Genomic DNA, 25,313 nt, shown 5'->3' on the forward strand with positions numbered 1-25,313 from the left:
TATGTGCATACATTTATTGTATCTCAACATCCGTGCTACCATTTTGCCCTTAAAAGTTTTTATTTATGCTCATTATCCCTTGGTGTGACCCAACATCAACAGTTGATAATGAGGCAGGCAGGCTGAGAGAGATGCAGTGTTGCATGCAACAGCCTTGATGGATATTCTCTGGAGGATCAAGGACTTGTGTGGGGTAATGAAGTCCCCTGTACTAAGGCAGTTACATCTTCCTCTACCTCATCTATTGGGAGCTCCAGTGTCATTGACAGTTGATGAGGAGCATTCACTCACCCTGGAAATACTTATTGGGGCTGAAACCAGAGGCTTGTTATTCATCTACCACTCAACATATACCTAACTCCTGCAGTATTTCCACTCACTGGAACTTTAAGTAACACAGTCTCCCTCAGTTGCTGGGACATGTTTGATGAAATGATTGTCAACATGTGCCCCCATTTCTATACATGAACCCTCCAAATTGACAATGATGTAACTAAGTTGTGAAACAATGGGAGAGTGGTAGATTAAGGTGAGTGTTGTTTCCCTTTGTTGAGGTGAATTTATCAGCTTTTGCTACGGGTTTTAGCTTTCTTGGCCTATGGCAATGCCCTGCAGTGGAGAACACGATAGATGGGAAAAAGAAGCGTACTAAAGGGAGGATGAGGCAACCGTGGCTAACCAGGGAAGTCAGGGACAGCATAAAAGCAAAAGAGAACGCATATAGTGTGGTGAAGGGCAGTGGAAAGCTAGAGGATTGGGAAGCCTGCAAAGACCAATAGAAGACAACAAATAAAGTAATAAGGAGGGAGAAGATTAAATATGAGGATAAGCTATCCAGTCATATTAGGAAAGATTGCAAGAGGTTCTTTAGATATATAAAGAGCAAAAGAGAGGCAAAAATGGACACTGGGCCACTGAAGAAAGATGCTGGGGAAGTAGTCATGGGGAACAAAGAAATGGCTGAGAAACTGAATAAGTACTTCGTGCTAGTCTTCTCAGTGGAAGACATGAGTAATAGCCCAAAAATTCAAGAGTCGGGGGCAGCGATGAATACGATGGCCATCACCAAGAAGGTGATAAAAAAAGACTAAAAAGTCTGAAAGTGGGTAAATCATCTGGACCCTAGAATTCTGAAGGAGATAGCTGAAGAGATAGTGGAGGCTTTAGTAATGATCTTTCAGTTATCACAGAAGACAGGGAGAGTCCTAGAGAACTGGAAAATCGCTAATGTAACCCCCCCCCCCCTCCCCCGTTTAAGAAGGGAGTAAGGCAAACAATGGAAAATTACAGGCCAATTAGCCTGACCTCAGTAGTTGGTAAGATTTGGGAGTCCATTGTGAAGGATGAGATTTCTGAATACTTGGAAGTGTATGGTAAAATAGGGTAAAGTCAGCATGGTTTCATTAAGGGGAGGTCATGCCTGACAAATCTGTTATAATTCTTTTAGGAGGTAACGAATAGGTTAGACCAAGGACAGCCAATGGACGTTATTTATCTGGATTCCAGAAGGCCTTTGATAAGGTGCTGCATAGGAGGCTGCTGAGCAAGGTAAGGGCCCATAGTGTTGGAGGCAAGGAACTGGCATGGATAGAAGATTGGCTGTCTGGAAGAAGGCAGAGGAGTAGAGATAAAAGGGTCCTTCTCAGGACGGAAGCTAATGACTACTGGTGTTCCACAAGACTCAGTGTTGGGACCTCAACTTTTCACTTTACACAATAATGGTCTGAATGAAGGAACTGAGGGCATTCTGGCTAAGTTTGCAGACGACATAAAGATAGGTGGAGGGGCAGGTAGTATTGAAGAGGCAGGAGACTGCATAAGGTTTTAAACAGGTTAGAAGAATGGGCAAAGACGTGGAAGCTGAAAGTGTGAGGGCATGCATTTTGGTAGGAAGAAGAGAGGCATGGACCATTTTCTAAATGGGGAGAAAATTCAGAAATGTGAAGTGCAAAGGGACTTAGGAGTCATAGTCCAGGTTTCTCTCAAGGTAAATTTGCAGGTTGAGTCGGTAGTTAGGAAAGCAAATACAATGTTATCATTCATCTCAGGAGGAGAGAATATAAAAGCAGGGAGGTACTTCTGAGGCTTTATAAGGCTCTGGTCAGACCACATTTGGAGTACAGTGAGCAATTTTGGGCCCCATACCTCGGGAAGGATGTATTGGCCCCAGAGTGGGTCCAGAGGAGGTTCTCGAGAATGATCCCAGGAATGAAAGGCTTAAAATATGAGGAACATTTGAAGACTCTGGGACTATACTTATTGGAGTTTAGAAAGATTGGTGGGTTGAGGGGAATCTGATTGAAACTTACAGAATACTGAATGGCCTTGACAAAGTGGACAATGGGAAGATGTTTCCATTGGCAGAAGAGATGAGGAGTGGAGGGCACAGCCTAAGAAGTAAAGGGAAGACCCTTTAAAACAGAGATAAGGAGAAACTTCTTCAGCCTGACAGTGGTGAATCTGTGGAATTCACTGCCACAGAAGGTTTTTGGGGCAAGGTCAATTGAGTATATTTAAAACAAGATAGATACGCTCTTGATTGCCATGGGGATCAAAGGTCATGGGAAGAAAGCAGGCAAATGGGGCTGAAAAACCTATCATCCACAATTGAATAGCAGAGCAGACTCGATGGGTCGAATGGCCTAATTTCTGCTCCTATGCCTTATAAGAACATAAGACATAGGAGCGAAAGCAAGGCCATTCAACCCATCGAGTCCACTCTGCCATTTAATCATGGCTGATGGATGCTTCAATTTCACTTACTCCCACTCTCCTTAATTCCTTGTGAAATCAAGAATTAATCAATCTCTGCCTTGAAGACACCCAACGTCCTGGCCTCCACTGCGCTCCGTGGCAATTAATTCCACAGGCTTACCACTCTGTGGCTGAAGAAATGTCTCCTCATTTCCGTTCTAAATTGACCCCCGCTAACTTTAAGGCTGTACCAACGGGTCCTCGTCTCCCCGCCTAACGGAAACACCCTCCCAGCATCCACCCTTTCTAAGCCATGCATTATCTTGTAAGTTTCTATTAGATCGCCCCTCAACCTTCGAAACTCTAAAGAATACAATCCCAGGATCCTCAGCCGATCATCATATGTTCCGCTACCATTCCAGGGTTCATCTGTGTGAATCTCCGCTTGAGAGACTCCAATGCCAGTACATCCGTCCTGAGATGTGGGGCCAAAATTGGACACAGTATTCTAAATGGGGCCTAACTAGAGCTTTATAAAGTCTCTGAAGCACGTCGCTGCTATTATATTCCAATCCCCTTGAGATATATGATAACATTACATTTGCTTTCTTAATCACAGACTCAACCTGCAAATCAACCTTGCGAAAATCCTGGACTAGCACTCCCAGATTTCTTTGTACTTTGGCTTTATGAATTTTTTCATCATTTATAAATTAGTCCATGACTGTGTTCTTTTTTCCAAATTGCAAGATCTCGCATTTGCTCACATTAAATTTCATCATCCATTTCCTGGACCACTCTCCTAACTGTCTAAAATCTTTCTGCAGCCTCCCCACCTCCTCAGTACTACCTGCCTGTCCACCTAACTTCGTATCATCGGTGAACTTTGCCAGAATGCCCCCAGTCCCTTCATCCAGATCATTAATGTATAAAGTGAACAGCTGCAACCCCAGCACTGAACCCTGCGGGACCCCACTTATCACCAGCTGCCATTCTGAAAAAGAACCTTTTATCCAAACTCTCTGCCTTCTGTCAGACAGCCAATTCTCAATCCATGCCAGTAGCTCAACTCGAACACCATGGGCCCACACCTTACTCAGCAGCCTCCCATGAGGCACCTTATCAAAGGCCTTTTGGATAGATAACATCCACTGGTCTAACCTACTTGTTACCCCTTCAAAGAATTCTAACAGGTTTGTCAGGCACGACCTCCCTTAACTAAATCTATGCTGACTTGTTCTAATCCAACCCTGCACTTCCATGAATTTAGAAACGTCATCCTTAACGATGGATTCTAGAATTTTACCTAAAACCGAGGTGAGGCTAATCAGCCTATAATTTTCCATCTTTCGTCTTGATCCTTTCTTGAACAAGGGAGTTACAAAAGCCATTTTCCAATTGTCTGGGACTTTCCCCGAGTCCAGTGATTTTTGAAAGATCACAGTCAGAGCCTCTGCTATTTCCTCAGCCGCCTCTCTCGAACTCTAGGATGTAGCCTATCAGGGCCAGGAGATTTATCAATTTTTACACCTTTTAGCTTTTCTAACACTTTCTCTTTTGTAATGGTTACCATGCTCAATTCTGCCCCCGACTCTCCTTAATTGTTGGGATATTACTCATGTCTTCCACTGTGAAGACTGACACAAAGTACTTATTAAGTTCTTCAGCTATTTCTTTATCTCCCAGCACTAGCCTTCCAGCATCAATTTGGAGTGGCCCAATGTGTACTTTTGCCTCTCGTTTGTTTCTTATGTATTAAAAGAAACTTTTATGGTCATTTCTAATATTACTGGCTAGCTTATCTTCATATTTGATCCTCTCCTTCCATATTTCTCTATTTGTTTTTGTAGTCTTCCCAATCTTCTGATTTCCCAGTGCTCTTGGACACTTTATAGGCTCTCTCTTTCTCTTTGATACATTTCCTGACTTCCTTTGCCAGCCACGGCTGTCTAACCCCTCCCCAAATAATCTTTCTTTTCTTTGGGATGAACCTCTGTACTGAGTCCTCAATTACACCCAAATATTCCTGCTGTTGTTGCTGTAAAGTCTTCCCCACTCGTCTCTGCTTCCAGTCAATTTTTATCAGTTCCTCTCTTATGTCCCTATAATTACCTTTATTTAACTGTAATACCATTACGTCTGATTTTGCCTCTCTTTCAAACTGCAGACTGAATTTTACTATATTATGATCGCTGCCTCCTCTGGCTCATTATGTCGAACTCAGTCCAGAATAGCCTGCTCCCCTGTGGGCTCCGTCACAAGCTGTTCCAAAAAGCTATCCTGTAAGCATTCCATGAATTCCCTTTCTTTGGATCCACTGGCAACATTATTCACCCCGTCCACCTGCATGCTAAAGTCCCTCATGATCACCGTGACCTTGCCTTCTGACAGGCCCAATCTATTTCCTGGTACATCTTGCGTCCCTGGTCCTGACTGTTGCTGGGGGTCTGGACATAACTCCCATTATGTTTTTTTTTGCCTTTGTGGTTCCTCAACTCCACCCACACAGACTCCACATCATTTGACACTATGTCATTCAGTGCCATAGATTTAATCTCATTCTTAACTAACAAGGCAACGGCGCCCGTTCTGCCCATCTGCCTGTCTTTTCGGTAAGTTGTGAATCCTTGAATGTTTAATTGCCAGTCCTGAATCCCCTACAACCACGTCTCTGTGATGCCTACTACATCACAATCATTCACGATGATTTGTGCAGTTAATTCATTTGTGTTGTTACGAATACTACGAGCATTTAGATATAGCGCCTTAATGCTAATTTTCTTATCCTCATGATTTCCAACATCTCTAGAAATATGTCCTAAGTTATCATTCCTTTTTGCTTCATTCCTAACCTGCCTTGAACTTAAACCCTGCTCACATGCTAACCTGCTGCTTGTCTTTCTACTTGACTCCGTACTCTCTGTTGCTTTACCTTTCCCTTCCCTCCGATTCAAGTTTAAAGTTCTAGTGACCATCCCATTTGTCCTTTTCGCCAGAACACTGGTTCCAGATCGGTTCAGGTGGAGACCATCCCATCGGTACAGATCCCTCCATTTCCAAACCTGACACCAATGTCCCATGAAATGGAATCCTTCTTTCCCACACCAGTCTCTTAGCAACGTGTTGTTATGTTCTTATATTAAGGAGAATCTCAATATATTAGGAAGCCACAGATCATGCATGTCTTGAATGTGCCAATATTTCAATACTAGATTGGAGCCACTCTCTCTTTACTGGCTGGTTAGTCCAACCTGGCAGTCTGCCACCAACTGGAATTTCTGCTCGACCAAGGCATCCTCTTTACTAAGTGACATTTTGAAGTTGGCAACAACCCTCCTAACTTAGGCCTCTCCCTGGCATTAATGGTCTCCTTGTTCCTGAAAAGTGAGAAGTCAAATGCAATTTATCTCCCTTTGTCCCGATTGTTTACCATGCCATAAACTGGTCACACATTATAGCTGACACACAATTGCTTATAACTGTCACATGATTTGACCTCTCTTGCCATGTGGTCCTGATGATGACTATTTCACAATCTGATCTTTCTTTCCACTTGCAAAGTCTCTTTGCTAACTTCGTAAAGCTCTTGGATGAACACTAAATTATCTTGGAGGAGATTGTTCATCATTCCCATTGTGCCCATCCATAACCCCAAAGCTGCTCACCCCCTCTGAGAGTTCCACCCAGGAAAGACAATTTTCCTATTATCTCTATTTTAACTGTCCACTCCCAGAAACAATATTATAGGTAATACAGATTAACTAAACGATTGTCTGGAATTTTATTTCATTGTTCTATTAGTTCAAACATAAATACAAGCTACATAATCGGTGATATTTTTCATAAAACAAGTTATTAACGCGCAGAACAAATTTTTAAATCTATTTATGAGGATGAAATCCAAAAGGTTGACAAAATGTAAATCTAATGAAACAAAAATTGTATTGAGTATCTGTAGTCTTTATTTTTTTTATTTACATGCTGTCACTCACCAATAATCAAATATGAACCAGGCCACATGTTGGGATCACTAAAGGCAAATGCTATAATCTGAACAGGATCCACGAGGAGTCCATACCTGTGAAGATACTTTAGTTATCGGTAATATTACATTTGAACGTATAAACTAAACACTGTGCAGAATGAGAAAGTTGCGATATAAAATTTATTGGGTTGTACACCAACTGCAACAAAGAGGAAAGGAAATATGGGTGACATAATGGGATGCATGCCCTATATTTTTGCTTTGATGTTTGTTCTTTAATTCCATTCATAGAAAACAAGAGTTTTGGGGATATAAAATGACTGCAATTCAAATTATTAAGCTTTTATCGATTGTATTTTACAAATTTAATCAAATAAAGCCTGAAGAAAACAATAGTTTAAAATTAAACAGTACAATGACTGATTCAGTTTATATTTAAATAACAGGTACAATTCAAATCTGCATGAGATCTTCAAAACCCAGGAGTCTTTATAATTCTTTCCTGGGAAACCTCCTTCAAAATACATGAACCTATTTGAATTAACAAGGCAGTTTGAAAAGTCTCTGAGAATTGAAAAAAGCCAATTTGCAAATTCCTTAGTACAAAGATTAATTTGAAACTTAGATTGACAAAGGTCCTGTTCTGTAAGAAATGCCACAAACACAGTTTAATACAAAAGAAAATTATGGCTGCTTAGTCACAGAGGAGTTTCCATTTCCCACTGTTTTTCCAATAAGCAGTCAAGTGGAAGAATTTCATCAGTAAAATATATAATTTGCATCTTACTTTAAGTATAACCAATGGGGAAAGACTGCTCAACTCATTTCTCTACTGTTTCTAAAACACCCTTGTTCCACATCTAGCTGAGTTAGAGGTATACAGGCTCCATGTTTATCTTGTCTTTTAGCCCAGGAGAGGCAGGCAGCTAGTGGTGATGGGGAGCACTGAAAAGAAAATGTTTCATCATTCTGGCACCCTGGGTCCTTCAAAAGTAGAGTCAAGAGTGTTTGGGGAATGGGAGTGGTGGTAGTGATCCTGGATCAATAAGAAAGGGGTATCAACAGTAAATTTTTGAGGATGAGGATCAAGACATCAATGAGGTGAATTATTTAAGACAGCATGAAAGAGCAATGCTTCGTTGAAAGTGAGAAGCCAGACAGAACCTCAATGAAACTAGCATCTAGGTTAAATTATCTGGGTTTGAACTTCCTTTAATTGAGGAATTTGCCGGCATATGGCACATGGTTCCTGCTTAATGCAAAAGACACACAGAACTTGTTGTTTTTGTAGTTCATGATCTTTTCTGTTGCAGAATAAATGTCTAGTTATCTGTTTATACACTTGATATCTTTGGGTGATCCCATTTTTAAGTATCTATACATAACATGTCCTAATGACCACTGGGGAAAAAGCAGAAGTTATTGAGACAGTGCAATAACATTGCACAGTGCCATGGAGTCATAGTCATGCATCACAGAAACAGACCCCTCAGTCCAACTCATCTACTCCGACCAGACACCCCAAACATTTGGTCCATATCCCTCTAAACCTTCCTATTCATACACCCATCCAGATGCCTTTACAATGTTGTAATTGTACCCGCCGCCACCACTTTCTGCATGAAAAAGTTACCCGAGTCCTTTTTAAATCTTTCCTTTCTCACCTTAAACCTATGCCCCCTAGAAAAAAAAACACCTTCGCTATTCACTTTATTCATGCCCCTTGTTATTTTATAAACTCCTCAGCCTCAGATACTCCTGAAAGAAGCCCCACCCTATTCAGTCTCTCTGAAACTCAAACCCTCCAGTCCCGGTAAATCTTTTCTGCATCCTCTCAAGTTTGACAACATCCTTTCTATAGATGGGCGATAAGAACTGTACACAGTATGTTAAAAGTGGCCTCACCAATGTATTGTATAGCTACATTGTAACGTCCCAACCGCTACACTCAATGTTCTGACCAATGAGAGCAAAAATGTCAAACTTTTTTTTACCACCTCTCTACCTGCAACTCCGCTTTCAAGGAACTGTACACCTGGACCCCTGAGAAGTGTTTGTCAACACTTCCCATGACTTTACCATTAACTACATAAATTCTGCCCTAATTTGCCTTACCAAAGTGCAATACCTCACATTTATCTAAATTAAACTCCACCTGGCATTCCTCAGCCCATTGGGCCATCTGATCAAGGTCCTCTAAATAATCTTCTTCACTGTCCACAACGCCACCTATTTTGGTGTCATCTGCAAATTTACTAACCATGCCTCCTATATTCACATCCAAATCATTTATATAAATGATGAAAAGCTGTGGATCCAACACTGATCCTTGTAGCATACAAGATCACAGGCCTCTGGTCCAAGAAGCAACCCTCTACCATCACCCTTTGCCTTCTACCTTCCAGCCAATTTTGTATTAATTGGTTAGCTCCACCGGATCCCATGTGATCTAAGCTTATTAACCAGTCTACCATGTGGAACCTTGTTGACCGCTTTGTTGTAGTATATCTGAACTTCTAATAGGCATTTGATAAGATACCATACAAAGATGAATACACAAGATCACATGGGGTTAGAGGTAATTTATTAGCAGAGGGTCAGGATAAATGTAATTAATGGGGTGCTAAAGGGGCTTTGGGCCCCAACTATTTGCAATCTATAATAATGACTTAGATGAAGGGATAGGAAGTACTTCAGCGAAAGACACTGACATAGATGGGAAAGTATATTGCAATGAAGAAATAAGAAAGTTACATGTAGATATGGATAGGTTGAGTGAATGGGCCAAGATGAAGCTTAACATGGATACATTTTCATCGGAGGAATAGAAAGGCAACAACTTACCTAAGTGGAGAGAAACTTCAAAATGCCTTGGTGCAGAGGGATCTGGGTGGCCTTGTGCATGAATGAAAGAAAACTAGAATGCAGAGGAAGGAAAATGGAATTTTTACTTTGATTGCTAAAGGAATAGAACATAAAAATAGGGAAGTGTTGCTCAACTATACAAGGCATCAGTGAGTGCACCTGGAATATTGATAAAAGCTCGAGTCAGTGCTATGCCTTCAAAAAGGATGGCCAGCAATGTAGCAAGAAAGTCAATAAACTTCTTTGCTCCTAAAGGGTAAGTGCACCATCTGTCTGCCCGCTGACACTCAGGCTCATTACTCAAACTTTGCCACTGCACACAAAAATCATGAAAGGTGATGAATCACAACCCTCAGCCTCATATGCATCATGTCCACTCAAAGCCTCACACCCACCTCAGCCTCCATATATAATAACCTTTCTTGTTATTTGTGTCTCCTACTCACTTACTATGTGAACCCTTACAGCATATCTATGGTCATTACCTACTCTTGTATACTTAATCCCTCCTTTTGTCTCATTCCAGGAAAACCTGTCCCACAACTGAGTATTGGGAGTGTTGGACCTGTTCCTCACTTTTTATGAATAGAAGACATTTAAGCTGACTGAGGAAGATCAGGATCACTCATAGTGACAGGGATACTGCAACGATCAAAGAAACCAATAGGCTTCATAATGCAGTGCTTCTCTCCAATTTTCTCCAGTGCTAACTAATTTTTCTGTACCAGCTTTTAGAATATAAGAACCATGAGCAGGAGTTGGCAATTCAATCTCTGTGCCTGTTCTGTCATTTAACATGTACATGGCTGATGTCATCTCAGCCTCGACTGTATTCTCTTGCCCACTCTCCATAACCCTTCAGCCCATTACTGGTTAAATATCCTCAAACTTATTCAAAGTCTCAGCATCCATCACACAAATCCATAGGTTCACAACATTTTGACGGAAGTAATTTCTCCTCATCTCAGTTTTAGCATAAGGGTTAGCAGATTTAAAACCGCTCGTTCTAGATTGCCTCGCCTGAAGAAATATCCTCTCAAAGTCTACTTTATCAATTCCTTTTAGTATCTTGTATATCTCAATTAGACCTTGCATTCTTCTAAATTCCAGACAGTGTAGGCCTAAACTGCTCAATCTCTCTTCATAAGACAAACCCTTCATCACTGGAATAAACGTAGTGAGGCTCCTCTGAATGGCCTCCAAAGCAACTACATCTCTCCTCAAGTAAAGGCATCCTCTTTACTGTTGAGCAGTCTGAAGCTAATGTGCTAAATTACACGAAGCTAACATGTTATACCAAATGTTGCAAGATGTCAACTGGATGTACATTGCCAAATGGAATCTAAAATAGATCAATGGCAGGTTTCTGGTCTCTAGACTTACATCTCATAAAAGAAGGTTTAAAGTCCATTTGTTACTGCTTGCCCAGCTGACCAGTGTGTTGACATCCTACTGCCTTTCACAGGTGCCTTCCTCACTATTTGCCATCATACGAATTTTCATATTACTTGTAAACTCCTTAATCACAACCCCTACATTCAAAGCCAAATCATTAATGTGCATCACAAATAGCAAGGGCATCAAGCCTTAGGAAAGACTTTTCTCGTCACAGGAACGTTGCTTTATTACCACTCTTTGGATCCAAAATTGTTTGAGAGTCAGGAAGCAATCTGACATTTTGCCTTGGATCCCATGCACCATTACTTTCATGGCCAGTCTGACATGAAGTGCCTTATGCAAAGTCTTGCTAAAGTCCATATTGAGCTGAAAATGTGTTGATGGAAAAGCGCAGCAGGTCAGGCAGTATCCAAGGAGCAGGAGAATCGATGTTTCGGGCATGAGCCCTTCTTCAGGATTCCTGAAGAAGGGCTCATGCTTGAAATGTCGATTCTCCTGCTCCTTGGATGCTGCCTGACCTGCTGCGCTTTTCCAGCAACACATTTTCAGCTCTGATCTCCAGCATCTGCAGTCCTCACTTTCTCCTAAAGTCCATATTGACCACATCAAATGCATTGCCTTGATAAATACTCCTGGTTTCCTCCTCAAAGAAATTGATCAAGTTTGTCAAATATAGCCACCCCTTAAACAAATCCATGGTCACCATCTCTGATTAGTCCATGTATCTCCAAGTACAGATATATTCTATGCCTCAGAATTCTTTCTAATAACTTGCCCACTACTGAGGTTAGACTAACATGCAATTTCCTGATCTATCTCTTCCTCCCTTTTTCAAATAATGGAACAGTAGCAGTCCTCCAGTCACCTGTGGGCAGAGATGATTTGAAATTAGTGATAGGGCTCCGGCTATCTTCTCTAGTCTCCCTCAACAGCTTGGGATACATCTCACCCAGGCCAGCAGCTTTATTCACATTTAAGGCTACTAACCCTGATGTCTAAATCTGTGCTGTCCAATTCCGTTGTGAAGACCAATGCAGAGCTTTGGTGTCCATGTCTTCCAGGTCCATGCATTGATTACCTCTATCCTTAATCAGCCCTACTCTTTCCCTAGTTATTCTCTTGGTATATACTTTTAAAAACACTTCAGGCTTTCCTTTTTTCTACCATTTCTACTTTTTTTATGCATTCTCTTCGTTTTCTTAAATTTCTTTTAATTTCCCTCTGCACCTTTCGTACTCTGCATTAAACTCTCAATATCTGCCAGAAGTTCCTCTTTTATTTCTTAGTCCTAACCTTCATGTCCCTTAACACCCAAGGTTCTCCAGTCCTAGTCCCGTACTTTGACTATATAGCAGCATACGTGCCCTGTACTCTTGCTATTTCCTCTTTGAACATTCTGACAGTTTTATCTGCAAGTAGTTAATCCCATTTCATCAGCGACAACAGGAACCTCTGAGGCTGTTGTACAGCCTCAACAAGGAGATAGAGTAGGTGAAGATCCCCACAGGATGCACAGGAATGCGTCCATACCCTTCACTACAGACTTCACTATCAATTTTTTCACCTCGTGGAAACACAATGGAGGTGTAGAATAATAATGTCCTGAGCTTTTTTTTATTTCACTGTGAGGCAGCAGTGCTAACCACTGAGCCACTGTGCCACCCTATTTACATAAACAATTGGTTCGGTTATAAGATGTGTTTCTTCAACACGATTTGGCTTTAACATGATCAAAGAATTTAGACCTTTATTCATATCTCATGAACTTTCCTTACTTGTATTGGCTATAATACGATTCCGGCCCCATTAGTTAAAATTGCAATGCTGTTGTGCTATTTCTTATAATGCAAGGTTGCACAAAAACAGAACTATCGCACTATATCAGAACCAATTATATTTGAGGCATTGGGGGGGTCCAATAACTGAACGGATCCCCATTTACCTTCAGCAGAAAGACTTCAGACGGGGGTCTTTCTCCACAGCACCTTGGCGGCAGCTGCCCCAAACTTAGTGCTGAGGCACGCACTGTAGTCCTGGACCTTGGAATTTGCAGTTTGCAACACAGTTGGGGTCAATTCCTTGTTCTGGAAGACCAAAGTTTGGGCACACCAAATAGCACCTTTCACCAAGTTGATGGTCCTCCAGGCACAGTTGATGTTTGTCACACTGCGCATCCTGGGGAACAAAGTATACAGCATAGAGTCTCGCCTCACAGAGCTGCTTGGGACAAACTTCAACAAAAAACCACTGCATTTTCGTCCAGAACTTCTTTTGCAAAGGAACATTTCAGATGGAACTGTATGACAGTCTCAACCCACCCCCCTCACCCCTCTCCGCAGACACGTTGTGGGCAGCATACAGTCGTGCAGGCTGACTAGCTGTACATAAAGGAGCTCACAAAATCTCCCTTTTCATCACCAGCCAAATGATGTCTTGGTGCTTGTTGGAAAGTTCTGGTGATGAGGCATTTTGCCAAATGACTGAGACTCTGCTCAGGGAGAGATAATGACTTGTCCAGTCTCTCCCGCATGCTGTTGTCCAAGGCCTCCATGATAGAGGACAGGAAAGATTGGGCAGCAATGCTGGTTTGTGAGCCTTGTATCCTACAGTCTGGCATACAAGGATTTGCTGATCCTCAGGATGTCAGACTGAGATAATGCTAATGAGCAATCTTCTTCCCTCAAAATGCTGATGACCGAGCTCTCCTCATGCATCTTCTAGAAGATGAAACATGAGTATGTCTCACCTGTTCCACAGTGCTGACTCGAGACCAGAAGATTATCTTGGAGGCATCTGAGGCAAAGAGCAAGGCTTGCTGGCTCTTCACCTCCTGGAGATCCTCCATGACATTGACCCTCATTGTCTGCAGCAGGAATAGGATCTGCATGCTATTCTATAACTTGGACAGTTTTGCTCGCCTCCCTCTCACCTTCTGAACACCTTTGACAATAAAGAACCTCTTCATGTTCCCTTTGATTGTTTCCCACCAGTCCACTGGAGACTCAAAGAGGGGCTTCATAGTTCTCTAACGTGTGTAATCCCTTTTGAGCCCCTCAATCTTTTAAGGGACAACATTTTAACTTCCACATTCCCTTGCCAGCATGTCGGTCATCCTGTATGTGACAATCAGCCAGCAGGAGGCAGTGGTCAGAGAAGAACACTGGCTTGACATCAGTGGAGCTGGCCGACAACATACGGGATGTAAACAGGAAATCAATGCTTCAGCAGACGGATTTGTCTGGCTACAACGAGGTGCTACTTCACTGCACTCTATCTGCAGGGGTACTGAAGATGTCGTGCAGCTTGGTGACTTCAACTGTTTCCATCAGGAATTTGGATGTGGAGTCCAGTTCATACCAGCACCTCCAGATTGTTCAACCACATCAATGATGCATTTGAAGTTTCCATCCAGTGACCGGTCTGGATGTTGCCATGAGCAGTGGGAGCTGCTGCAGGACAGGCAGCCATTCACTCAGTTCCACCAATGTGTATATGTTAATTAATCTCAGAGGAATATTTCGGTGTGTAACGTCTGCTATAAGGATACACCCCACCCTCCATCTCCTTAACCTTGGGTAATGGTTAAATTGTCTTCTCGCAGCAGAATACACAGGCCAGAAGAATGACTATAGTTTTCCCCAACCAAATTGAAAGCCAATGGGCCAATAGGCTCAACCATCTCCTATAGTTGCAGAGATATGGTATAGCACGGTCCTGCAGAAACAGGAGGTCTGGTTTGACGTTGGCCAGGTAAGCCAATGTGGAAACACATCACATAATAGATTTAATGCTGCACACCTTAATACTTGCGATTTTAATACCTACTTTAAAGGTTTATTGAATTACCCAATGTCCATTCATCCACAGTCTCGTCACTGGGGACTCCCTGCATCCCCAGAGTGCGGGCACGCTTCTGGATACTCTCCGCCAGTCTGGTGTAGCACAGTGGTTAGTAGTGCTACCACACAGAGTTCAATTCCAGTCTTGGGCGACTGTGTGTGGAGTTTACACATTCTCCCCACGTCTGCGTGGGTTTCCTCCAGGTGCTCTGGTTTCCTCCCACAGTCCAAAGATATTAGATCAGGTGAATTAGCTATACTAAATTAGTGTTAGGTGCATTAGTCAGACGAAGATGGTCTGGATGGGTTACTCTTCAGAGGATCGGTGTGAACTTGCTGGGCTGAAGGGCTTGTTTCCACACTGTAGGGAATCTAATCTAATCTCCACAGTGATGTAGCTGTCCCGTTCCTCTTTGGAGGGATTACCCTGCTCTGGTGTCGAATGGGTGAGAACAAAGCCAGCAGGGTTTAGTTCGGAATCTGACACAGGGACTACCAGAGCTCCCAGTTGTCTACAGCTATGGTGCAGTGGGTACACCTTGGTTCCCAGAAACAGTGCTAAATCAATAAATGAAAGAAAGGGAGGAGCTCACGAAAATCACAATCACTAGAGAAAGGGTAACACAGTCCACTTTTTTATTGTTTTGTTTCTTTTTGTTCCCTTTTCTTGTCTTTTATTCCCCCATTTTTACTTACTTCTTGTTGACAAGCTCTGTTGCAGCAACAGCATCAATAGCGGTAAGTGAAACGAGCACAGACTACAGTAGGCCAACACAGACGTGAGTAGGCCCAGAAGTAAACACTCGATGGCAGCAGGTTCCTAATGGTTTCTGCATCGACGGGCAGCAACTGCATCCAGTGCAGATTATGCAGGCAGCTACAGAGGAGAGTTTGGTCCTAGTATGAGATCCGGTGGCATTAGCAGCAGCTGTATCGGCGGTGTGGGCCCTAAGTGGACTCATGGCAGCAGAGTAGAGTATGAGCCACTGGCATCTGCATTAGTGAGGTCCAGAGGATTCATTGTGGCAAGGGTATCAGTGAAGCTACAATGGCACCTAAGAGTGGCAATTTTCATTCCAGCAGTGGCAATGCTGCAAAGGGGAATTGTGCTGGCCAGCAGATCCATGGCAGAGCATTTAACAAGAAAAACTAAGGTTGAACACTATTTCATTATTTCTTCACTTTTCTGCCTTTACATTCTATGTTTTGGTGTATTTTTCTGTGTTTTAAGATGGCACCAGAGAGTGACAACACTATAAGATCTTCAGAATGATTTCTAGAGGTTTATAAAAGCATGAGTGGCATGGATCGAGTGAGTAGACAAGGTCTTTTCCTTTTTGAGGTGGTGGTGGGGGGGGGGGGGGGGGGGGGAAGAGGAGGACATGGTCCAAAACTGGAGGGCATAGGTTTATGGTTAGCAAAGAAACACTTAAGGGACCTATGGGGTTGCTTTTTCATGCAGAGGGTGGTGCACGTATGGAACAAGCTGCCACAGGAAGTGGTGGAGACTGGTACTGTAATAACATTTAAAAGGCATCTGGATGGTATATACATTGGGAGGATTCAGACAGATATGGACCAAATATGAGCAAATGGGACTAAATTAATTTAGGTTATCTGATTGGCATGGACGAGTTAAACCAAAAGGTCTGTTTCCGTGCTGTACATCTCTATGGCCCTATAAAGAGAGAAATTAGAACAGGAAGATCAGCAAGGCGGCATTTGTGCGGAGCCAAGAAAATGGGGGAAATACTAAATGAATATTTTGCATCAGTATTTACTGTGGAAAAGGATATGGAAGATATAGACCGTAGGGAAATAGATGGTGACATCTTGCAAAATGTCCAGATTACAGAGGAAGTGCTGGATGTCTTGAAACGGTTAAACGTGGATAAATCCCCAGGACCTGATCAGGTGTACCCAAGAACTCTGTGGGAAGCTAGAGAAGTGATTGCTGGGCCTCTTGCTGAGATATTTGTATCATCGATAGTCACAGGTGAGGTGCCGGAAGACTGGAGGTTGGCAAACATGGTGCCACTGTTTAAGAAGGATGGTAAGGATAGGCCAGGGAACTATAGACCAGTGAGCCTGACCTCAGTGGTGGGCAAGTTGTTGGAGGGAATCCAGAGGGACAGGATGTACATGTATTTGGAAAGGCAAGGACTGATTTGGGATAGTCAACATGGCTTTGTGCGTGGGAAATCATGTCTCACAAACTTGATTGAGTTTTTTGATGAAGTAACAAAGAAGATCGAAGAGGGCAGAGCAGTAGATGTGATCTATATGGACTTCAGTAAGGCGTTCGACAAGGTTCCCCATGGGAGACTGATTAGCAAGGTTAGATCTCATGGAATACAGGGAGAACTAGCCATTTGATTACAGAACTGGCTCAAAGGTAGAAGACAGAGGGTGGTGGCGGAGGGTTGTTTTTCAGACTGGAGGCCTGTGACCAGTGGAGTGCCACAAGGATCGGTGCTGGGCCCTCTACTTTTTGTTATTTACATAAATGATTTGGATGCGAGCATAAGAGGAACAGTTAATAAGTTTGCAGATGACACCAAAATTGGAGGTGTAGTGGACAGCGAAGAGGGTTACCTCAGATTACAACAGGATCTGGACCAGATGGACCAATGGGCTGAGAAGTGGCAGATGGAATTTAATTCAGATAAATGCGAGGTGCTGCATTTTGGGAAAGCAAATCTTACCATTAAGCGTATAAGTCCTGCTAAGGTCCTAGGGAGTGTTGCTGAACAAAGAGACCTTGGAGTGCAGGTTCATAGCTCCTTAAAAGTAGAGTCACAGGTAGATAGGATAGTGAAGAAGGCATTTGGTATGTTTTCCTTTATTGGTCAGAGTATGGAGTACAGGAGTTGGGAGGTCATGTTGCGGCTGTACAGGACATTGGTTAGGCCACTGTTGGAATATTGCATGCAATTCCCCTAGTCTCCTTCCTATTGGAAAGATGTTGTGAAACTTGAAAGGGTTCAGAAAAGATTTACAAGGATGTTGCCACGGTTGGAAGATCTGAGCTACAGGGAGAGGCTGAACAGGCTGGGGCTGTTTTCCCTGGAGCGGAGACTGAGGGGTGGTCTTATAGAGGTTTACAAAATTATGAGGGGCATGAATAGGATAAATAGGCAAAGTCTTTTCCCTGGGGTCGGGGAGTCCAGAACTAGAGGGCATAGGTTTAGGGTGAGATATTAAAGAGACCTAAGGGGCAACTTTTTCATGCAGAGGGTGGTACATGTATGGAATGAGCTGCCAGAGGATGTGGTGGAGGCTGATACAATGGCAAAATTTAAGAGGCATTTGGATGGGTATACGAACAGGATGGGTTTGGAGGGATATGGGTCGGGTGCTGGCAGGTGGGACTAGATTGGGTTGGGATATCTGGTTGGCATGGATGGGTTGGACCGAAGGGTCTGTTTCCATGCTGTACATCTCTATGACTCTAAACTGTTTATTGGTTGTAAAGACTCTGATTTCTCATCTTTTTTAAGTTAATGGAGAGAAAATTGGCCAGACTCTGTTGAGGCATGTAATCCTCCATTCTGGTTTTCCTATGCAAAATCACATTATTCAATATACATAGGTACAGTAGCTAGAAAGTCAGTCCACTGGAGTTAGAATCTAAACTAATGGATAACTTATTTAATTGTAATCTTACTGATCTTTGACTCTGTTTTTTGATAAATTCTAACATTTGGATTTGACAGAAGCACATTCATTTCAACTGAATGCATCTCCTGGACCCACTTTCTCATTGCAAATAAGGTAGAAAGCTTTCTAGTCACAAAGCCAAATAATAATAAAGACTATTGAAATATTTAAAGCAGAAACAGTTCATAATCATAGGTATAATACGTACGTGATCAAATTTTCCAAAACAATATGTGCATGAGTCAATATCTGAGTAAGAATAAGAAAAATAATATAAATACATTAATAACAGTTCGACTTTAATTAATTCTATTGCATCTGTCTAATAAAAGATATGGTATGTGCATTTAGTCCTGTCCAATATGTCCTCCCTGAACAGATTTATAACATTTAACTCTTATTTAAATGTAAGTTAGCTCAGGAGCATTTTCCCAATAAATTTAGGCTGCTGAGTTCAAGCTACTCAATCCCACAAAATGTTTTTCTTGCATCTGTAGGATTAAGACAACTATCTCACAATAGAAGATGCTGCCAAAGAATGTTACATTCCTCCAAATGGACTCCTTAATTTTGATAAGCCTTAGCTATGCTATAAACATTGCAGATATTTATAGGGTCTAGAATTTCTCTCCAGAATATATTTATTACTTTTGGCGTATACAAGAGTTATGAAGAAGTGTCATACAAGACTCAAAATGTTAACTCAGCTTCTCTCTCCTGATGCTGCAAGACTTGCTGAGTTTCTCCAGCACTTTGTTTTCATAGAATCGCTACAGTGTGGAAGTAGGACATTTGGCCCATGGAGTCCAGCCCTTCAAAGGGCTTTCCACCGGACCCCCACCCCCCGCAAATAACCCTGCAATTCCCACAGCTAATCAATGGGCAATTTATCACAGCCAATCCACACACACACACAGTCATGAGAGTATAGAACGGATGCCAGGCCCCTGGCGCTGAGGCAGCAGTGCTAACACTGAACCACTGTGCCTGTCTTCATTTCAGATTTCTAGCATCCACAATATATTGATTTTGAGAGTTGAGGCTTGTTTTTGTTTTAACAGCAAAAACTTAAATGAGATGATTTACTAACTTTACAATTTTAGTGTGTTGCTTGATAATCTCGGTCAATAAGTTAATAAGTAAACTGCTATGCCAAAAACCACTAAAAAAACAAATCTAACAGAATCCAGTTTGATGTCCTTCGTAATTATTCAAGAATACTGACTATTTAAAAATATTCAAAATTAGTACATCAACATTTAAAACAAGTTTTACCTTAAATCACTGATTTATTTAAATATCTTCTTCCAGTAAGCATTACCTGAGGGTTCCTAATACTTCTAAATTTCAGTGAAGGGATCTTATTTTTATATTGTTCAGATACCCCTTGCTTTGAAAATGTGGGTGCTAACCCTCTATATAGGTTTCTCCTACATTCATGTAGTCCTACATCATTAAACATTATTCCTTAATTATTTGGTGAAAATTCCAGAATGAACTTCTGAGCTTTTATTTAGTCAATTTGTTTGTGATGCCTTTAGCTCTTTTACTGAAATTTCTTTCATCTTATTTCTTTATTTATTCTTTCAATATTAAAAGAATCCTAAAATAAGATCTGTTAAGATGTTTCATTTCTCTATTTTATGAGTGCCACTTGAACTTGCATCCAATCTTATTTATGTGATAAGGATCTTCACTATCTTTTTACAAGTTGACACACCTGGTTTTAACCATTGCAAGATCTCTCCTGTACTTAACATTTTATTTTCACATGGGTATGGTGGAGTCGTGTCTCTTTTCAGCCCCTTTTTTCAGTGATTAACATATTGTCTGTACTAAGTACTGTTCTACTAAATTCAGTCACAGAAAGTGCATATTGTCTCCACATCTCCTTTAGATGTATATAAATTTCAAAGTGGAACTTGCTGGCTTCTCCTGCTAGTTGTGAAGGAGCCTTTAAATGGTGAACTCCTTGCATACAAATCTCATCTTCAAATAATTTTAATATCTGCGTGTGTGCTCCCTACCTAATTAGTTCCACTTACCTCTCAATCAAAGCTACATTTTTAAGCCAGATTGTATTTATTGCAGTATATTCATTTTGTTTCAAATGCATTCAGACAAAACCTGTAGTTTTGTCCTTTTTTGTTGCAGCTGTTATTTGTTGGCATCCAGTCTTCTGATTTATTCTTCAAACTGCACTTCAATGGCACAAGTCAGGAGCGTGATGGAATACTCCCTAACTGCCTGGACGATGCAACTCCAACAACACCCAAGAAGCTTGATACCATCCCGGACAAAGCAGTTCACTGATTGGCATCACATCCACAAGCATCCACTCCTTGTCATATCCACATGACCTGTCTCAGTCTTGAATATGCTAATCAACTAAACCTCAAAGGCCCTCTGCAGTAAAGAACTCCACAGATTTATTACAGAAAAAAAAATCCTCATGGGTGACCCCTTGCATGAAGATTATACATTCTGGTCTTGGTCTCTCCACAAGGTAAAACAATCTTTCAGCATCTACCCTGTCAAGGCCCCTAAGAATATTGTATGTTTCAATTAAGTCGCCTCTCATTCTTCGAAACCGAAATTAGTAGAAGCCTAATTATTCAACCTGTCCTCCATACCTGGGATCAATGAGTGAACCTTCTCTGAACTGTTTCTAATACCAATATATTTTGTTAGATATGGGGAACAAAGATGATCAGTTTTCCACTTAAGATTGGATTAGTCCCTTGTATAGGTTTTCAGCAAGAGCATCCTTATTTTTATAAATTATTCCCTTTGAAATAAAGGCTAATTTGCCTATTATTCAATGCTTTTTGTAATTGATATAAAGGAGAAAGTGAGAACATTAGATGCTGGAGTTTAGGGTCGAGAGTGTGGTGCTGGAAAAGTACACCAGGTCAGGCAACATCACAGGAGTAGGAGAATCGATGTTTCGGGCAGAAGCCCTTCATCAGGATCGATTCTCCTGCTCCTTGGATGCTGCCTGACCTGCTGTGCTTTTCCAGTACCATACTTTCGCTAAATGATTTGTATATCAATATATGAGGTATGGCCACTAAGTTTGCAGATGACACCAAAGTTGGTGGTGTAGTGGACATAAAGAGGAGTGCAGATGGGAGTTTAATTTAGATAAATGTGAAGTGTTGCATTTTGGTAGGGAGAATTGGGCAGGACTTGTACACTTAATCGCAGAGTCTTGGAGAGTGTTGCCTGACAAAGAGGCTTGGGGTGCAGGTTCATAATTCCTCGAAGGTGGAGTCACGGTAGACAGGATAGTGAAGGTGGTGTTTGGTATGCTTGCCTTTATTGGTCAGCGCATGGAGTATAGAAGTTAGGAAGTCTTGTTGTAGCTGTACAACACATTGGAATACTGCGTTCAATTCTGGTCTCCCTGCTACAGTAGAGATGTTTCTAATCTTGAAAGGGTGCAGAAACGATTTACAAAGGGTTTGAGCTATAGGGAGAGACCAAATAGGCTGGGGCTATTTTTCTTGAAGCAACGCAGGCAGAGGTTTATAAGGTCATGAGCAGAATGGATAGGGTGAATAGACAAGGTCTTTTCCCAGCAAAAAGGAGTCCAAAACTAGAGGGCATAGGTTTAAGGTGAGAGTAGAAAGGTATAGGAGGTATCGTAAGGGGCAATTTTTTTCCACAGAGTGGTGCATGTATGGAACGAGCTGCCAGAGGAAATGGTGGAGGCTAGTACAATTCCAACATTTAAAAGGCATCTGATTGGGTATAAGAATAGGAAGCTTTGAGAGGGATATAGACCAAATGCTGGCAAATGGGATTAGATTAATTTAGGGTATCTGGTCAGCATGGATAAGTTGGACTGAAGGGTCTGTTTCCATGCTTACAACTCTAACTGAACCAGTATGGAAGTTTTCTGTGATTTATGAAAAGTGACCCCTAAATACTTCTGTAATGGAGCTTTCTGCAGTTTTTGTGTTTAAATAATAAGAAGCCTGGTCTCCACACATCTGTGCAGGCCTAATGGCATGCATTTGTAACTAAATGATCACCTTTTATACATTTTAAAATGTTAATGGCACACAGTAATTGCCTGGGGCAGCCATGACTGAATCCATTCTCTGCACCCAACCCCCTTAACATTTTCTTTCCCAGTTTTGAATGTAGTCCTTGTGCCCCATTAAACATAAATGCCACTTTAACAATCTCTTAATGAGTTCTCCAAACAAATGGGGATTCTGGCAGGTTCACAGTCCTACCCTCCCCTAAAGATGAAATCAATACTGGAAAGCCTGCAATCTGGCCCAGTGTCAATATTTTTCAGGCCTGGTGAGTCTCTATTACATCCCTGACAGAAACAAAGGCCAGTCCAAGGATTCTGAAAAGGGATGTAGATGGGTTCAGTCAGTAGGCAACAATGGAGCAGGTTGGGGCAAAATGTGAAGAAATACAAGATTATTTACTTTGGTAGGAACAATAGAAGAACAAAACCTTCTCAATCTCTTAACATCCAAAATATTGACGTTCAGATTGTAAAGAATGATACCACTACTGTACCTTCGCCAATATGCTTCACTGAAATATATTTTCAAAAGACTTGTTTGGCTAAATGATCAAGTAGAAAATGGTGCTGAGTGGTAAAGTATTGGAGGTCTGACTGTGGATATCAACCAAATTTTCTACTTCAGTGTCTCAAAATGGCACTTCAATCCACAAAATGACTTTCAGGATGTAGAACATGGATTTAAGAAATCAGAGGTAAAAAATGAAATTTGTCCACATTTTTCTTAAATTCACACACAAAGTAGTGGTTAAAAAAAATCCAGCACACTAATTAATTGGCTGGTGCAGTTAAAATGGTGCTGTGTGAGATAATCAGAAAAAAAGAAAAAGAAAAAGAAAAAAAAAAATCGGCTGTCTGTGGTACTCCATGATATAAGCACTGCTGACCTAGGGATGTCATGTTGACAAAAGAAAGTGTAGTTAAGTTTTAGATGAATTTACTAAAAAAAAAATCTAGAATTAAGAATCTATTGATGACTGTGAAACTATTGTAAATTGTCTGGAAAACACCATCAGGCTCACTAATTTCCTTCAGGGAAGGAAATCTGTCATCCTCACACGGTCTGGCCTATATGTTACTTCAGACCCACAGGAATGCAGTCGACTTTCAACTGCCCTCTGAAATGGCCTAGCAAGCCTCTTCAGTTCAATGCAGCCAGAATGAGCAATAAATGCTGGCAAACCAGCAATGTCCACATCACATGAGTGAATACAAAAAAAAAGTCCCAAAATGTTCTCACAACAGACAAGGGAAGATTCATATCCTCAGCATCATTGTTAAATCTTCTCTTCATCCTTTCAAGATCTTGACATCCTTCTACAAAATAAGGAATCCAGAGTTGAACAGAATACTAACAAAAAAAGTACAGCACAGGAACAGGCCTTTCGGCCATCCAAGCCTGTGCCGATCCAGAGCCTCTACCTAAATCTGTTACATATTTTCTAAGGCCGGTGCTCCCTGCCCATTCATGTATCTGTCTAGATACATCTTAAATGAGACTATCATGCCTGCCTCTACCACTGCTGCTGGCAACGTGTTCCAGGCACCCACCAGTCTCTGCATAAAGAACTTTTCATGCATAGCTCTCTTAAAACTTCTGCTCTCACCTTGAACACGTGACCCCTAGTAACTGAGTCCCCCACTCTGAAAAAGCTTCTTGCTATCCACCCTGTCTACACCATTCATGATTTTGTAGACCTCAATCAGGTTTCCCACCACACCCCCAAACTCCATCTTTCTAATGAAAATAATCCTAACCTACTCTAGTTCTCTTCACAGCTGGCGCCCTCCATACCAGGCAACATCCCAATGACCCTCCTCTGCACCCTCTCGAAAACATCCACAGCATTTTGGTAATGTGGCAACCAGAATTGTACGCAGTATTCCAAAGTCCTATACAACTGTAACATGACCTACCAACTCTTGTACTCAATACCCCAACTGATGAAGGAAAGCATGCCATATACCTTCGTGACCACTCTATTGACCTGCGTTGTCACTTTCAGGGATCTCAACACCCAGATCTCGCTGTACATCAATTTTCCCCAGGACTTTTCCATTTACCATATTTGTTTGCTCTAGGATTGGATCTTCCAACATACATCACCTCTCAATTGCCTGGATTGAACTCCATCTGTCATTTCTCTGGCCAACTCTCCAATCTATATTCTGCTGCATTTTCTGGCAGTCCCTTTCAATATCTGCTATTTGACCAATCTTAGTGTCATCTGAAAACTTGCAAATCAGACCCCCTATACCTTCTTCCACGTCTTTTATGTGAATCACAAATAACGGTGGCACAGAGGTTAGCACTGCTGCCCTCACAGCGCCAGAGACCCAGGTTCGATTCCCGCCTCAGGCAACTGACTGTGGAGTTTGCACGGGTTTCCTCCGGGTGCTCCGGTTTCCTCCCACAGTCCAAAAATGTGCAGGTTAGGTGATGTGGCCATGCTAAATTGCCCGTAGTGTTAGGTGAAGGGGTAAACGTAGGGGAATGGGTCTGGGTGGGTTGCGCTTCGGCGGGTTGGTGTGGACTTGTTGGGCCAAAGGGCCGGTTTCCACACTAAGTAATCTATTCTAATCTAATAAACAGTGGTCCCAACATGGATCCCTGTAGAACACCACAGGTCACAGTTTTCCAGTTTAAGAAACTCACTTTCACTACTACCGTCTCCTGCTGCTCAGCCAGTTCGCTGTCCATCTAGCTAGTACACACTGGACCACATGAGACTTCACTTTTTTCATCAGTCTACCATGGGGAACCTTATCAAATGTTTTACTGAAATCCATATACGACATCTACAGCCCTTCCCTCAATCAACAT

At 41.8% G+C, this 25,313-nt stretch overlaps 1 protein-coding gene across 3 annotated transcripts in view; it reads right to left on the reverse strand.

Moving 5' to 3' along the window:
• Positions 1 to 25,313, reverse strand: part of LOC122558555 (diacylglycerol O-acyltransferase 1-like) — a 177,894-nt gene that overhangs the window by 146,811 nt on the left and 5,770 nt on the right. The window contains exons 3-4 of one of the 3 annotated variants that reach the window (XM_087996050.1): positions 18,650 to 18,690; positions 6,687 to 6,772 (exon numbers count right to left, since the gene is read on the reverse strand). The exons of 1 other annotated variant lie outside the window; for it this stretch is intronic. In XM_087996050.1, coding sequence (XP_087852176.1) covers positions 6,687 to 6,772; positions 18,650 to 18,690 — 127 coding nt within the window. The remainder of the gene's footprint in view (positions 1 to 6,686; positions 6,773 to 18,649; positions 18,691 to 25,313) is intronic. One more of the 3 variants, XM_087996051.1, reaches the window with a different exon arrangement.

Source organism: Chiloscyllium plagiosum, unplaced genomic scaffold, assembly GCF_037043375.1.
Source record: "Chiloscyllium plagiosum isolate Xiang-an unplaced genomic scaffold, Cpla_swu_hap1 HiC_scaffold_17, whole genome shotgun sequence".
In the NCBI taxonomy this organism is placed as follows: domain Eukaryota; kingdom Metazoa; phylum Chordata; class Chondrichthyes; order Orectolobiformes; family Hemiscylliidae; genus Chiloscyllium; species Chiloscyllium plagiosum.